The sequence below is a fragment of the Pseudorasbora parva genome, chromosome 13, assembly GCF_024679245.1.
Source record: "Pseudorasbora parva isolate DD20220531a chromosome 13, ASM2467924v1, whole genome shotgun sequence".
In the NCBI taxonomy this organism is placed as follows: domain Eukaryota; kingdom Metazoa; phylum Chordata; class Actinopteri; order Cypriniformes; family Gobionidae; genus Pseudorasbora; species Pseudorasbora parva.
This window is the reverse complement of record NC_090184.1, coordinates 15,841,113-15,858,871: the sequence shown is the minus strand read 5'-3', so window position 1 is coordinate 15,858,871 and position 17,759 is coordinate 15,841,113. Positions and strand designations below refer to the sequence as shown.

At 40.4% G+C, this 17,759-nt stretch overlaps 1 protein-coding gene across 2 annotated transcripts in view; it reads right to left on the bottom strand.

The window, feature by feature from the left end:
• Window positions 1–17,759, bottom strand: part of LOC137038586 (solute carrier family 12 member 5-like) — a 112,251-nt gene that overhangs the window by 47,684 nt on the left and 46,808 nt on the right. For both annotated transcript variants that reach the window (XM_067413270.1, XM_067413269.1), the window contains exons 2-8: window positions 16,196–16,296; window positions 15,979–16,110; window positions 12,380–12,526; window positions 7,568–7,622; window positions 6,535–6,665; window positions 2,869–3,116; window positions 2,577–2,788 (exon numbers count right to left, since the gene is read on the bottom strand). In XM_067413270.1, coding sequence (XP_067269371.1) covers window positions 2,577–2,788; window positions 2,869–3,116; window positions 6,535–6,665; window positions 7,568–7,622; window positions 12,380–12,526; window positions 15,979–16,110; window positions 16,196–16,296 — 1,026 coding nt within the window. The remainder of the gene's footprint in view (window positions 1–2,576; window positions 2,789–2,868; window positions 3,117–6,534; window positions 6,666–7,567; window positions 7,623–12,379; window positions 12,527–15,978; window positions 16,111–16,195; window positions 16,297–17,759) is intronic.

The following is a 17,759-nucleotide window of genomic DNA, read 5'->3' as shown; positions in this document are numbered from 1 at the left end:
AATCATACATTGACTACAACATAAACAGTTACTAATATTTTGTTGATTCTCTCTTGTTCATAATCTTTTTGTATGACAGCCTGGCCATAAATTATGTTCACACAACTTGGCATGTTTCATTACATTACATTACATTTTTCATAATGCTTACAAAGAAAATAGACAATACAGTCACTACACAACAAAAAATACACTATAATTAAAATGTTTGGAGTGGTTTTGAAAGAAATCGCTCACGCTAATCAAGGCTGCCTTAATTAAATCCAAAATACTGTCAATATAGTACAGTAAATAATACTGATTGTGAAAAAAAGTATTGTGTAATATAGTAAAAGAGTTAAAAAAAGATAGTGAAATATTACAATTTAAAATGACACTTGTCATGCTTAATATTTGTGTAAACTTTTGATTAAAAAGGAACAGCATTTATTTGAAAAACCATTAAAGTATTATCTATTTATAGTAAAAGTATTGTGATAAATGAACATTTGATGTTTATCTGCTGACCCCCAGTGCATCCAAGATGTAGGTGTGCTTGTTTCTTAAAGGGGGGGTGAAATGCTGTTTCATGCATACTGAGCTTTTTACACCTTTAAAGACTTGGATTCCCATCCTAAACATAGACAAAGTTTCAAAAACGAATGTTGGACGTTTGATGGAGTATTTCTGTGTTAAAAATACTCCTTCCGGTTTCTCACAAGTTTCGGCGAGTTTTTTTCGAGTAATGGGTCTACTTGACGTTAAATAGAGCGGAAGGTCCTTGTATGGGCCTACGGGCTCTTCTCCCGGAAGGGTGCGCGCGCGCGCGTAACTAGAGGGAGAGAGAGGAAATGCACGCTGTAAACACTCTCTCAGGTGCAGATCCAGTCGTCCGTGAACACTTATGACGCGCCGCGCTCCACTTTATTCCTATGGGTGACGTCGAGCGACTTCAACGCTTCAGCACAGCATTCCGGGAAGGCAGCGCTGCATTTTAACCGTTTTGAACGCAGAAATGACGGGAAGCTTCAAGGCATCGCTTCAGTCGCGTCGCAAAGTGGATTTCCACGGTCACTGCTGTCACAGGACTTCACCAAATCATACCAAAGAAGTGTGTTTTTGACAGAGCGGTCCCAGCGATAAAGGTTCTGCTTTGGAAGCAGCCGGTGAGTAAATCAACTTCAAATGTCTCTGCTATTGGCTACCGTCGCATGAGTAAACATCAGTAAACGATACGATCGCGTGCTTCGTCATTCAAATGCGCTAACGGTTACTCCATTGTTGTTCTGTATAACACTAGTCTGACTCTGACGTGCAAAACCGTTTTGCTTGCTACCTCTAAGGTCTAGTCACATACAATAGTCCATAAACCGAATCATGTCCTCATAAACTGCGCGTAAAGACACACAGAGGCCCCTAAATACAGTACATACCACAGAGACGGACATCCTGATGTTGCCGTTTCTCCTGTTCAATTTATTTCTGCCTCAGATTTGATTGTGGATCATTATCTGTATTAGCTGAGATGGGTTTCTCCACGCTTGAGGACGCCACCGCTTTGTGCGCATTCGTCATTCTTTAGCTCCGCCCACACGATACGCCTCCAGGCGCTCGGTTTTTTCCGGAAAGACTCGGTACAGCCCATATTTCTTTTATAAATATGATAAAACTAAAGACTTTTCGGAGATATGAAGGATGCAATACTACTCTATAGGTACTCAAGATTGACATGAGATTGACTGAAACTGAGTGTTTCACCCCCCCCTTTAAGTAGAACACAAGTTGCGATTTTTAACTCCAACAGTTGCTGTGTGCCAGTCGTGTAATGCATGTGAATGGGTTACAATTCTATGCACATCATGCACAAAGAGCCCTGTGGCTCATGACGACACATTGATATCTTAAAACACAAATTGATCAGTTTGAGCCGTATTTATATAATTTTTTACCTCATACAACGCTATATCCAATAGCCTGGAATGGACATCACTTCCAGTAAGGTCAATATACATGATCTGACCTCGTGTACGAGATTCACTTCTGGTGTGTATATTGTTAATTGTTGACCTTACCAGAAGTGATATTTGTTCCAGGCTGATGGATATAGTGTTGTATTTGAGGTAAAAAATTATATAAATACGGCTCGAATTCTCAGACAAATTGATCGTTTTGTGTCTTAAGATATCAGTGTGTCTTCATGAGCCAAAGGGCCTTTTGTGTATGTTGTCTAATGGCCATGATATACTACACGATTTTTCATGGAATCTGTCGGCTCAAATCTGCAGAATGGCTCTGACTTTTGCCAACTAGCGTCAACTTGTTCAGATTCGAAATCGGGGGAAAATCGGGGCAAAAATCAGGTAGTTTATTCCAGTCTTAAGCGCATGTTTTTTTTGCGCTCGTAGAATTGTTACCCATTCACATGCATTATATGACTGGCCCACAGCAACTGTTGGAGTTAATAATCTTCATTTGTGTTCTACTAAAGAAACAAACACACCTACATCTTGGATGCCCTGGGGGTCAGCAGATAAACATCAAATTTCATTTTTGGGTGAACTATCCCTTTAAGTATTGATGTCTGTAAGTCTTCTTACCTGCCAGGATGCCACTGGTGACTCCAGGGATTCCCTGGATCTCACTAACGTTGTTGTTGGTGAAGTACTGATCGCAGGTTGCGTTCAGGAACTCTGAGTCGCAGAAGGCTCTCCAAAGCTTGGTGGTGACCGTGGCATTTCCCTGCTCTATGGTCTTGGCACAAATGTCAAAGCTCTTTGACACAAGAGTTCGGTTCCCAAGCACACACACCCTATACAGGATAAGGTCTGTATGATTATGGATGCTCTCTGCCCTGAAGGTACATTCTGAATCCCCCTAAATTGTACTTACGGAAACTCAGGTGGATCAAAAGAAGTCTTGATGACCCCAGCGTAGACAGCGAGAATGGAGAGAATGACGCAGGCAAGGAACAGAAGGGCCAACTTGTTGACGTACTTCACACCAACAAAGACAACTAAAGACATCAAGGAGAGCACGATGGTACCGTACACACGCATGTTATTCAACAGCGCCGCCTCGGCCTCTGCTCCCTCCAGACCCTCCATCTTGAAAATGGCAGCTCCTGGCACAATGTAGATCTACAAAAATCAATAATATTTGAAAGTACATATTTTTAATGATATTTACATATTTCACAGAAGACAAAATAAGTACAATTTATACCGATCATCCAATACAAAAAGCTTACACTCCCCAGTTGTTAATGCATTGTGTCAAGTGAGTCAAGTCATCTTCATTTATATATCGCTTTTTACAAAATAGATTGCTTCAAAGCAGCTTTACAGTGATAATAGGAAATTAACGGAAGAGAGATTGTTTTGGCTTTACATCAGCTCTAGAGAAAAGTTATTGTCCAGCTGATTGATTTGATTGATTCACAAACTTTGGGGCCACTTACAGTCCACATATAACAAAAAAATAGACATGTTTAACATTTTTAACAAACATTCTAACTAAAAACTGCATTCTGGCCATTCATTTGCATGACAACAGTGTCTGGTGGCTTGAGAACGCAAACTTTAAAAGTTTTTTAAATACGATACCATTATCATCTTCAAGTAAACTTAAAAATACAATAACAACAAAAAAATGTCTCGGGTTATGTATATACCCTTGTTCCCTGAGAGGGAACGAGCACTGCGTTGAAACGACGAATTTGGGGGATGCTCCCTAAGCATTAACGCATCTGAAGTATGAATGAAACTAGTTCAATCCTGATTGGTGCTACATCATGACGTAGATATGACGGCATACCCGGAAGCTATAAAGGGGAGCCCGGCGCATTGTAGCGTCAATCATCGCGATGAAGCAAAACGCTCTCAGGCGATACGCGGTGTGGTGACGAGACGCAGTGCTCGTTCCCTCTCAGGGAACAAGGGTTATATACATAACCCGAGACGTTCCCTTGATCGAGGGAACTTAGCACTGCGTTGAAACGACGAATTTAGGGAACGAGTACCCACTAGGCCACACCAAGGATACGCCTGCCCTATTGTGAAACTGGAGACCAGGCATAAATAGGACTGGAGTACCCTGCCGCTGGGTGTCGCAGGGAGGTGTAAGCTGTAAAATCTTATAAAAGTAGCCCAACCGGCTGCTTCACAGATGTCATGCATAGGGACTCCGGAGAGAAGGGCCCCCGAGGAGGCCATGCCCCTGGTAGAATGGGCTCTCAAGGCAATAGGTGAAGGCAGATTGCGCACCTGATATGTCAAAGCTATAGCCTGCACAGTCCAATTAGTAATAGTAGGGGTTGATGCAGGCAACCCTTTCTTGGGTGAGCCCAAACACACTAACAGCTGGTCTGATTTCCTCCACCAAGCTGACCTTTCCAGATAAACCCTCAAGGCCCGAACCAGGCACAAAAGGAACAGTCTCCCTTCTTCCGCCGTCGCGTGGGGCGGGGGATAAAATGCCTAAAGAACCAAGGACCTGACCACACTGGACGGGACCTTAGGCACATAAGCCTGGTCTAGGGTGCAGTACGGCTTTTACTCCTCCAGGGGCAAACTCCAAGCAGGTTGGCGCCCACTCTCCTAAGAGAAGTGATAGCTAGGAGGAACGCTTGGGTTCCGCTGACTCCAGTGGTTCGAAGGGGGCCTCAGCCAGACCTTCGAGAACCACTGCCAGATCCCATGTAGGTACTCTGGTACGGACTACAGGCCTCATTCTCCGTGCCCCACGGAGGAAGCGTACAACCAAATGGTGCCTACCCAAAGGTCCATAACTTAATGGAGCGTGGAAAGCTCCAATAGCTGCCACATACACCCTAAGTGTGGACGGGGTAAGCCCTGCAGAGAAACGATTTTGGAGGAACTCCAACACTGAAACCACTGGGCAGTTAATTGGGTCCACCTCACGTTCTCTACACCAAGTGACGAAGACATTCCACTTGAGGCTGTACAATCTCCTTGTAGATGGTGCCCTAGAGCTAAGTAGGGTCTCTATAACGTCTGCTGATAATCCCTCCTCTTGGTACCTGGCCCCCTCAGGGGTGGCCGTCACATCTACGTCATGACGTAGCACCAATCAGGATTGGACTAGTTTCATTCATACTTCAGAGGTTCCATATTTCGGGGCGGGGGTGAAATATTGTGCCCCCTGCCTGCGATAGGAATCCACCAGTAGAGCTATTATGTCCGAGAACCATACTCGAGTCGGCCAACGCGGAGCCACCAGAAGGTTGTTGCCGAACTCTCTTCAGGACCCCTGGGAGCAGAGCGATACTGCATGGCTTGATGGGCAGCACCGGGGCTTTCAGGCATCGTCCCATAGCCGGACTCGCGCGCCCCCATGATGTTCGCATAATCTAACACAGAGGGGTTGGAAATTCGCGCAGAATAAGGCCTGTTCCAGGACCTGCACTCATTATGCAGGTCCGGAAAAAATGGCAAGCCCCGGCGAGGTAACTGAGCCCAGCGCGAGAGAAACCGATCGTCCAGCCTGCTTGATGGCTGGACTTCCTGTCTCTCTTGTGGCCATTCAATATTTAATTTGGCCACGGCTCGAGTCAGTACCTCTATGAGCTTCTCTTGGGCGGGTGGATGAAGTGGCGACATATATTTAGCTCCACCCGCCTCAATGTTAATCTCGTCCAGATCCTACAATGCGCCGGGCTCCCCTTTATAGCTTCCGGGTATGCCGTCACATCTTCGTCATGACGTAGCACCAATCAGGATTTCATTCATACTTCAGATGCGTTGATACTTAGGGAGCATCCCCCAAATTCTTCGTTTCGACGCAGTGCGAAGTTCCTTTTCCAAGCTTTATAATGGACATAACGCCTCGGGTTAGAGGTTACTCTCCTGCTGGAATTTGACCCGTGTATGGCCGTTACCTGTAGTCAGTGATTATAGTTCATGAAGTTATAAATATGGGTATTTCTTTTATAAAACACATCACAAAAGGCCTTTATTAACCAATTGGAGCCATATGGATTATTTTTATGATGGATGTGCTTTTTAGGTTCAAAAACTCTTCACTCCCATTATAAAGTGACAGACAGACAGAAGGACAATAGATAGATAGATAGATAGATAGATAGATAGATAGATAGATAGATAGATAGATAGATAGATAGATAGATAGATAGATAGATAGATAGATAGATAGATAGATAGATAGATAGATAGATAGATAGATAGATAGATAGATAGATAGATAGATAGATAGATAGATAGATAGATAGATAGATAGATAGATAGATAGATAGATAGATCTCAAAATCATACATTCACTGTTAGAAATTGTTTACCTGTACCTGTACGTTTTGTTTTAGTGGGCATATTATATTCACTGCATAAATTAAAATACAATTTATACAAATCATCAGTAATCTAAGAAAAGAGATGCTACATAATGTTATTTACAGTTTGGACCATTGCCTACTGAACTTGCAATGTTCGCATCCATATATTTGGCTTTAATATAGTTTGAATTGAATTAGTTGTCACTGAACGTCAGATTAAGCGGGGGGAAAAAACGATGAAAATGTACCAGCAGGATTTCGATGCAGCCCAGGATGTACATGGCTCCTGCAAAAGTGGTCCCCAGGTAGAAACATATACCAACGGCCCCGCCAAACTCCGGCCCCAGTGAACGGGAAATCATGTAGTATGAACCTCCAGCTATAAGTACACAAACAGATTTACTATTAAGTATACACATCTAAAAACAGAACAGTTAAATAGAATAGCATTTCATAACTAGCTAATAGTAGCTATGTTTCCATTCAGTGTAGCAAATTTTACTTATGTGCAAAATTGGAATATCGCATTAAACATTTGGAAACACAGCACCGAGTCCATCCCATGTGTTAAAGAGAACAAAATCGTCACTTCCTGGGAAAACCGGTGCCAAAAACCTGAATTTACAAATGAATTGATGAAACGCAATGAACACTGATGTTATCTTGAATTTGGAGGCAGATCGTTTTTGGGAATGCAATTGTGTGAAACATAAATGTGTTCTGGGACATAAATGCCAAGTCATTTTGATGACAGATTTTGGCTCAGGCATTACAGAATGACGAAACCAATATTTGAGATGCTGTGCAATGAAATTGGTCCTCTGGTTAGTCCAGTTATCTAATCATATTCTCTGTTGAGGCAAAGGCATGTGAGTTTTTTTTGTTGTGCATCGAGATATTTATTCTGTAAATGTGATTCCATCTTCTTATTGGATACAGAACAAATATTCACCTCAATTGAGACAACTTTTTTTTTCGTGATATCCCAAAATGCACATACAAATAAGTGGATTGAGACATCATACTTTTCTCTTCTTGAAATGACATTCAAGAATTCAATGACTTGAAATGAAACACACATCTACAGGCTGCTGTTATTTCAAATAAGCACATAGACATGCACACATCCACACAAAAGAACACATAGTTATGAGTCCGGAGCTGATCTCAGCACAGTTGGGAGCTGTACTGTGCACTGTAGCTAACTGCCCATGAAGAACAACAGGACAGCCATCCTCTGGGCATCTGCACACATACACAAACACTTTGAATTCTGCTCACCTGGCACAACTCCATTGGTGGCAATAGCACTCATTGAGATCGCAGTCAGCATAGTCTGTAAATAGAGTAAATAAAGATCAATACAATGGGGACAATGAGTGACAGAGACAAGAGGCCCCCGCTAAGTCCTCCAGTGACTCGTGAAAGAAAAATGTATTTATGGGAAAATAAACATTGAGTGCATTAACTCTTTCCCCGCCATTGACGGAAATGTTCGACATTTGTGCAGCAACGCTGTCATTGGCGGAATTTTCCGGCTTTCCGTGTTTTCACTGTTATATGGTAGGGGGCACTATGAGACATCTTCAGAAAGAGCTCTAAATCTCCAGATCAAAACACAGGTGAAAAAGAAGCAGAAACCAGCGATAGCATATGGAAGCAGATGCATATGTAAAATAGGGTTATCATCAACATTAAACAGCATATCAATCAAAACTGCCTAATGTTACTGTATGAAATGTCAACCCAGGATGAGCTATAGGACTGCGCAAGTTTTGGGGTTGTCGATGGACTCGATGTACTCCGTCTATGTTTTGATAATCGTTTTGTATTTGATCTGGATGTAGGACCCTATTTTAACGATCTGAGCATATGGTCTGAAGCGCATGGCGCAGGTACATTTAGGGTGTGTCCGAATCCACTTTTGCTCGTTTAACGACCGACAAAAAAGTCAAAAGGGTTGTCCCTAGTCTCTTAATGTGTCATGGGTGTGTTTTGGGCCTAATGTGCAATAAAGCAATAAGGATTAGTAGACTGGGAAAACCAAGACAACTTCCAGCAAATTTTGATTTGCTCTGCAAGTAGTCTGGCAAAGAGCCCATTCAAGCCCATTTCTAATCCGGCGAATTCCCGGCACCAATCAGAAACATTGGGTCGGCTTAACACGATGACAAGGCAGCGAAGGTGAAGCAGGATGCCCCCGTGGAACATCACTTGTTTGATTCAGCTATCGCTTCTGTTTAAAGCGATTTAAACTTTTCCTTTTTGTTAAAACCCGAGCAAAGAACAACACTCGGCTACCAGATGTGGATTACACCGGCTGATGAGGAGGATGGGGAGTGTGATCATAACACACACAGCAGCTCTGGATCTGACCTTTCTGTGCTTATTTCCTCACACTAGGTCTGGTAACTTTAGTCATGTAAAAATTGTAAATAATTGTAAATAAATAACTAGTGTAACTATGTTCAAGTCTGAAAATGTTGTAACACATTTGAATTGAATTTGAATACATTTTGTGAGACACAATTTTTCAAAGACTCATCAATAATATTTCATTTTCAAATATTGCAAATCGTGTTCTAATCGCAATACAAATGCCTCACAACGGGGGCAAATGCGATCAGAGCTCAATGTTTACTGTTCGACCGTCAACCCGAGATGATTCAGTCGGTCTGAGACGCTATTAAGTTTTCCAAATTTTGCAAAAATATTGACAGAGTGGCGGTGGACACCAACTAGGGCTGAACGATATTCTGTTTTAACATCGACATCGCGATGTGCGCGTGAGCGACAGTCACATCGCCGGAACATGCGATGTGAAGGGTAGTAGCCCATGGTGTATTAAGAGAACGGAAGCACACAGTAAACGCGAGTTTGTTGCTGGAGTGACATGCACGTTCCTCATGCCTGCACAGCGATTGGTTCGCTGTGGCGCTGCTCACCGCTCACGGCCAAACATTCACTGCTAAAATGCACGACAAAGAGGATCCGAAGAGGGAAAAAAAAGGGTTTTACCAGAAATCATCTTTTTGGGACTATTTTGGCTACATAAAGGAGGATGTTGAGCAAAAAGAGGTACTACATGGAGTGTCTTGTGGCCACAAAACAAGAAAAAACCTCCAATTTGTCTGATCACTTAAAACGGCACCACAAAGATCTTTACGTCGAATACAAAGCAGGGCTCGACATTAACGCTTGTCTGGGACATGTGGGTGTTTTGAAGGGACAAGTGAAAGATAATTTTACTTGACTGACGGACAAGAGCCTGATTAAAACAAAAAATAACTAGTGAATCACCATAATGCAAGAATGTTTGTGCATTAATTTAGTGTAAGTGGCGATCGATTGTGGATAATATATAATGAACTGATAATAATATGACAGTTCCATAAACAACTAATTAACATTCACTTAGTCACTTACATTCTAGATGCAATATTTAGTATTTTTGTTCTATTTCAGCTGTGAAAATCGTTCACAGCAGACCCGTAACACCTCTTACTCACAGCAAAAAGTGTGAACGATTCAGTGTTTGAATGAATCGTTTGAATGAACGACTCAGTGACTCACTCATTAAGACGGTCACCTGCTGCCACCTACTGGAGGTTTAGTTTAATGTTTGCAGATACTTTCCAACATTTATTTGTGTCACGTTAGTGAAGCTTGCTTATTAGTGAAATTATTAATATCACGGAATGGTAATTATTGACTTTAGCATGGATTGATGGCTCTCAATATCGCAATATATATCGTTGGGGGGAAAAAATATCGCAATTTAATTTTTTTCCAAAATCGTGCAGTCCTAAAACCAACTATTATCATATTTCTTTTATCAATATAGCAACACACCAACAATGTGTTACACTGACTGTACAAAGGCTACATTGTGACTAACGTTATATAAACATGCAATATCGTTGTCGAAAAAAGACAAGTCTAAAATGTAGACTGAATGACACACTTTAAGCAGAACATCTCAAATGGTGATTGCTGAAATGCAGCTTACTTGTTTATTGGCGTTTTCAGATTATCCGCGCGCGAGAGAGAGAGCTCGCGTGCATATGGTTGCCAGATTGGACATGTTAAACACCGGATGTGTTCTTTTGTGTTCTCTGTTTGGGGGATTTAAATGACTGAAATCTGGCAACCGCACTAACGTGAGCTCTATCTCACGTGCGGATGATCTGAAAACACCAATAAAAAAGTAAGCTGCATTTTAGCAATCTCCATTTGACATTTTCTGCTTAAAGTGTCATTCAGTCGGTCTGTGTTCTGTCAGGACGGTCAGGACTCACGAGCCGCTTCACTGAACAACTGAACTGCTGTGAGCTGCTGAAATAAGCAGAGGAGCAGAGCTCAACATTAATATTCATGACTCTTACAAATAAGGGGAAAACAGAGCAGTACATCCTAAGGACAATTTATAGGGTTGTAAATGGACCTGTAAAACTGTATCTGGAAATGTTTTTCCCTTAAATAAGCCACATACCCTCTATGTAGATATCAGAGAACAATTTAACATATTGTTTCAAATCATTCTAGGGCACCTTTAAGAAATTATGCAGTTGAGTAATTATTTTACTGTTTTTTTATTTATTTTATTCATCGGTTGTAGGGAAAAAGGGGGGACATCATTTTTGTCCCTGGGTGCATGAATTAAAAGACATGCCTTCTCTAATTATGTTGTACCATTAGCAATATGCCATATTTGGGTTGTAGTTAAAATCTTTACAATGAGGTTTCTTTTGTTCACATTAGTTAACAACATTATTTAACATGAACTAATGAACGCTGATCAATAGCATTTCATAATCTTTCTTATTACATGGCTCTCTGAAACGCTTGATTCTTATTGGTCAGTCGCAACAATCCAAGGTCAGTTATTATTTCCCTATAATGACAGTCGTCAAAAGCAAAGCTGTATATCCGGCTTATCCGGTTATTTGAGGTCGGCGCTTTTTCCCTGTCTCTCGTTTTACATGGACATGCTGTCTCGGTTTAGTCAAACATTCAATAAAAACTGAAGACTTTATAGTAATAGCAGGCAAACGATAGTATTGCTAAGGTGTTTGTCCTGTTGCAAGATTGATGGTTTTGTACACTGTAATAGATATGATAATAAACAAGTAAGATTTTAAAAATAATCTCAAATCAATATTTATTGCCTCCACATTATTTATAGGGTGTGAAGCTGTGCAATAAGTGATCTGACTGTACGTTATCCCTTTTAATGCCAGCTTTAAACAGAAAACTTTTGCAACAATGTAAATATCTTTACTGTCACTTCTGATCAAATGAATGCATCCTTGCTGAATAAAAGTATTAATTTTCAAAAATTCAAATTCTAAAATTCGAAGTTAAGAGTATTATTATTTGACAGCACTAAGTATTCATATACTGCAAATAAACCTTATGAATATGACTGGTGAGTGTGGGTTGACAGAATTATTCTGCTGGGGTTTGGCAGGGTCAAAAGGGCATGATAAGGAATTTATAGTGGTCGAATCTGAAGAGACTGCTTTCAGCTTTTTTATATCAAACAATGTTAAAAAAGATATGACATGAGGGGAAAGAGCTCAGAGTGGGACAGCACTGCACATCCACTTACATAACACTGCTCAAACTCACTCGGAAACGAAACACCGCAGCAAATATTCACTCGCGAGACACGAGCATGCGCAGGACGTAAGCTAACACGCGCGGAAATCGCCAGCTGCGGTGGAGGCAGCTCTGAAATCAAACGCCTCATGTAAGCATTTACATTTACGTTCTTGGCAGAAATTCTGTCTGACACGCTCACATACCAAAGTGACTTACAACAGAGTGATTGTATAACTGTAAGCACTCTTCAGATAAAGGTGTAGAGGGGCAAAAGGAAACCCTAAGCTCTTGAGGGGGAGTCTCTAGGGGTCGTGCTGCCTAATGGTATTAAAAAATTCTTCTTTTCCGGGACATCTTTCTGTTGGTGTAGGTGCTCTAAAACCATTCATATATAAAGGATAGAGCTGCTATTTGTGGAGTATGAGTGTTTGAGTGGATCTGGTGTAAGAGACTCCCCCACGGCTCAGTGCATGCGCGTCTGAGACTGACCGTGGAGCAACACATGAAGACGATGGCGAAGGTTCCCAGGACGCCTCCAACGCCCACCAGCCAGGTCATCCTGAGGAAAAGGATCACCCCCAGGATGTTCTGCATACACGGCAGGTAAACGCCCATTATCGTGCCCATACGTGGAGCCTGTCAATCAAACGATCAGCCAATCAATAATCAGGACACCGTGCAAATCTATTAACTGGAGGTCAATATAATTCACAGACAGCATAATTAAAAGGCCTTTTATCTGCTTGTCAATCAACATCCACCCATTCAATGATTAGATTCAATCCATCAACATATGCCAGAAGACTGAAGTGCATGAACGTTTTATACCATGGTCATCTGCCAGCACTGACTAGTTAAAGCTGTAATTGAGGTTTTACACCACAATATTTGACCTGAAGGGTAAAAATAAAGGTTATTTTCGTCAGTTACGGCTTGTTAGATCTAGCATTCTTCCCGCTTTAAATCAGACATAAAGTGTGGTAAGATTACATTTGAATTAACAAATTATTATAGCATTTTTTGATAATTATTCAGCGAGTGTGTGTGTTCATGTTTGTCTATCCCGGTGGGGACTTTAATCCAGAATGCACACAGACTCATTGGGGACTCGTGTTACCGTGGGGATATAAATCGAGGTCCCCATGAGGAAACAAGCTTATTAATCATACAGAATGAGTTTTTTTGAAAATGTAAAAATGCAGAAAGTTTTGTGTGATGGGTAGGTTTAGGGGTAGGGGCAGTGTAAGGGGATAGTATATACGATTTGAACGGTATAAAAACCATTACGTCTATGGAGAGTCCCCATAAAGATAGTGAACCACCTGCTACTGTGCAGCATCTTTTGACTGTGAAGCTATGAGTTTCAAAAACGTAAAAAAAATTATAATGCTTAGCTATTTGTGTCATGAACTGGCTTTTTTATTTTTTCATACTGTTGTCTGAGGTCAACTAATGACGTTTGTGTGGTTTTTCCACTCAAAAACATCATAATGAATAAGTAATAAGTAAAGCATTTTCTACATTGGTTTCGAGGCTGTCTTCTGAACGCTGGGTTTTGATGGGCGTGCCACACCAGAGACTTTGAAGTAAACGCCTGTGACTAGGATTGGATAAGATTTGCATATTTAATGAGCTTCAGCTCCCTTGTCAGTTCACGGGAGGGATTGTTTTGAAAGCGGGAACCAGAATAATTCCCTGACAGGAATCTCAAAACGTATTTATCAAACAAAACAATGATTTATCTTTCATCCACCCACCATTTTTTTTTCTTTTTATTACTTGGCCTGCCCGGTCGGTGGATATAAGCGTGAACCGCACACACATTAGCGGGTGCACGCTCTTCAAATATGAAGTCAAGTGAGTGAACATTACCAACGCAGAACAAGAAATTAATGTTATTTCAGTATTTTAGATTCACCTGAGTGCCGACGTGCTTATGTTTTGGTCTGGAAAAAACACACAGCTCTGGGACGTAGGGCTTTGCGAGCCCACTGGCCCGTAACATATCCAATCTGATATGTTCTGATCCCGAATCGCAATGAACCAACAAATAAGGGATTCTCCAGCCTGTGACAGTGTGCTATGGTATTTTCTGTTTCAGACACGTACACATAATCAATATCTGTAACAATGCAATACTATCACATAAAAAAAAAACACGTTTACTCAAAAAAGAGTGCTGCACCATTCCTGTCGGATCCAATATAGAAGGCACAGCATTGTGTTTTAATCTCAATATAGCCCTAATCGGATGGTAATTGTTTCTCATGGGGTCCGAAGGTATTTTCATCATTTACAGGGGCTAGTCTGTGATTTTATTGCCGTCCAAGTCCAGATCTTTGAGTTTTTAAGAAAAGATCGCTTCAAAATTAACTGTTTATATCCTTTTTTGACCACAGCGGAGCACCGTATCGCTGTAATTTGGATGAATTTTAAAGATCTAGCCTACACTTTTATTGCTGAAATGCTGGAAAGTATTTACAAGAATAATCTTTCATCACCACTCAAAAGAGAAAGAGAAGAAAAACACTTAAACATTTGAAATAAGCCGTTATTACGGCAGTAATTAACGTTAAATTTGCAGCATATTTCCGCTAATTTCCAATTTTTTAAATTACATAATCCTATTAATAAAAAGGATATTTAAATAATTTATAATTTCCTATTATTAAATGAAATATGATAGTATTCTCCTTATTATTCCAAGCATATGACATTTTTACAGCAGACAATCATTCGACTGACCACGTGAGCAGTGTTCCCAGGTGCGGATCACAAAACTTGCTCTTCCACCGCGTGAATAATTCGCCATCTGAATGCACGAGTTTTATCACTGAGTTGGCATGCAAAATTATCTTTTAAAGATGTCCACATGAGAAACATTTACCATCCGAATAAGGCTTTAGTCTGCAAATCCAATATCAACCTGTGTCTTGTTCACAAACAAAATCTTGCTGTCTTCGGCGTGTTTATTGCTCGGTAACGCAATCAATTTAGCTCCGTGAGTCGGTGGGCGGGGCTACAGACACAGGGGGCGGGGCTACAGAAGCATCTTACACATAGAGGCGGTGTTTCACCCTTCTAGACTGTAAAAAATTATATGTTCAATAAGTTATGACAACATATGTTTTTACATTGTTTTAACTCATCAAAATAAGTTAATAAATGTTCAACTTGTTTTTATTAGTTATACAAGATGTAACTCATTTTTTAAAGTCAGTTTAACATAATTTAAGTTGAAATAACTTAAACATCCAAGTCGATTGTACTGCAAAAGTTCAAAATTTGCCTTTTTTTTTTTACAGTGTAATATGTCATTGATTTGAGAGCCTGGTGTCAATAAAAGCTTTTCTTTTGCTAACAAGGATATTTTCAGCTCTGAAACTTACAGGATATTCTTATATTACCATTACCTTTTATATATCAAAAGCTCAAGGGAAAGTTGATTTCTCAATTCATCACCCCTTTAATAAAATTCACAGGGCAGAGTTGATACATTTCTGTGCTCCCGGATGTTTCTGTTTGTGCGTGGCACGATCTCCGATCTCTGTGTGTGTTTGTGTGTGCTTTAACGAAAAGGAGCACATTATTATAGAACAGTGATTAAACTGACTGGAATTACCTGTGCATTATACAGTTTTAATTCACACCTTCCAGCCAATCAGAATTGAGTATTCAGGCAGACCATGGTATAAATGGCTTTATACAATACAGATGATTTCAAAGCAGCTTCAAAACATTAAAACAGGAAAATAACAGAATCATTGATGCAACTTTTATTAAATATCCACAAATTCTGATGTAAAGCAGCTCTAAAAATAAAATAGTGCCATTATTTAGCTCAAGTCTGTTCAGTGTTGATTCAGTTCAGTTCAGTAACAGTGCTGATGTTGCAAAATTAGTAAATTATGAATTAAATTTGATTTAGGGATAAAGCAGCAGACAATAGTGTTATCCCAGGGCTGCATTTCCCAAGCCTAAAGGGATCACAGAACAACAGCCCAGCTCATTTCAGTTCAAGTTTTATCCGAAAGAAGGTTCAGTAGTGATTTGACAGTCTGTAGATATAATGGAAGAGTTTTTGTCACCTGCACAGTTTTCTTGCGAGCCTCCTCGTTGTTTTCTGCCTCCTCATGCTCTTTACTGCCCTGAGTCAGGTTGGAGTAATTGGCGAGGCTGCTCAGCAGAGAAGATACCATAGGGCTAGTGTCCATCTCCTCCTACAAAACACACACATACAAACAAGGGTAAACCTCCATTCACAGATGTAACCCTTTGAAACATCCATTAGCAACGCTGCACTACCTCAAACAGAGCCATGTTTTTCCCATCATACTGCTGGCTTTTCTCCACGTCACTGGTGCTACTGTTGATAAAGGGGCTGCTCTCCTTGGATGTTGCATCTCCTGTGAACATACATGAATTAAACATTGGTGTTTATTATCATCTGCGCTACAAGTACATTGACAGTGGGCCCAACAATTATTTGGTCACTTAAAAATAGAAGGATGTTTGGCATAAAAAAATTTTTAAAAAAAGAATTAAAGGAATACTTTTATTAAGCAAGGATGCCTTAATTTGGTCAAAAGCAAAAGCATTTTTAGAATAAATGCTGTTCTTTTGAATTTTATAAGTATCAAAAAATTTAATTAAAAGAATAGACTGTATTAATAATGTTACTGCTTTTACTGTATTTTTGATCAAATAAATGCAGCAATGGTGAGCGTGAAACTTTGTTCAAAAGCATTAAAAACATCTTACAGACCCCAAACTTATGAACAGTAGTATACATCAGATAACAGCATACTAAACAAATGGCATTTATTTATTTTTAAGAACTTTTCAAGAAAATAAAAAAAAGAGTTAAAGGACTCGTTCATCCATGTCTTTATGGACTTTGCTTTGTGCACTGGTGCGCAGTCATGTTGGAACAGGAAGGGGCCATCCCCAAACTATTCCCACAAAGTTGGGAGCATGAAATTGTCCAAAATGTCTTGGTATGCTGAAGCATTAAGAGTTCCTTTCACTGGAACTAAAGGGCCAAGCCCAACTCCTGAATATCAACCCCCACACTACAATCCCCCCTCCACCAAACTTTACACATGACACAATGCAGTCAGGCAAGTACTGTTCTCTGGCAACCGCCAACATAGAACTTGTTAAGGCTAAGATGCAGCTGCTCAGCCATGGAAACCTATTCCATGAAGCTCTCTACTCTCAGTTCTTGAGCTAATCTGAAACTGCAGAAAGTTGGTAACTTCTGCGCACTGTGCGCCTCAGCATGCGCTGACCCTGTTCTGTGATTTTACGTAGCCTACCACTTTTTGGCTGAGTTGCTGTTTTTCCCAACTGCTTCCACTTTGTTATAATACCACTAACAGTTGACCGTGGAATATTTAGCAGTGAGGACATTTCATGAATGGACTTATTGCATAGGTGGCAACTGGCAACCTATCACAGTACCACACTTGAATTCACTGAGCTCCTGAGAGTAATCCATTCTTTCACAAATGTTTGTAGTGTCTGAATGCCTAGGTGCTTGATTTTATACACCAGTGGCCATGGAAGTGATTGCAGCACCTGAATTTAATAATGTTGATGGGTGTCCCAATACTTTTGGCAAAATAATGTATATATCTATATATTACAATATAATTTATGCTTCCAGAATTATGCATTGTATTCATCAAAATCAACACCAAATAAAACAATAATCCATTTGCAATTGCTCCCACTTGATTTGCTTATATATAAAATCAATGTCAATACATTAGTACAGGGGTTTTCAAACTTTATGATGCCAAGGACCCCCAAATATGATGAACCTTTATGAGGGACCCCCTTCTTAAAATCCATCTATTTTTATGTA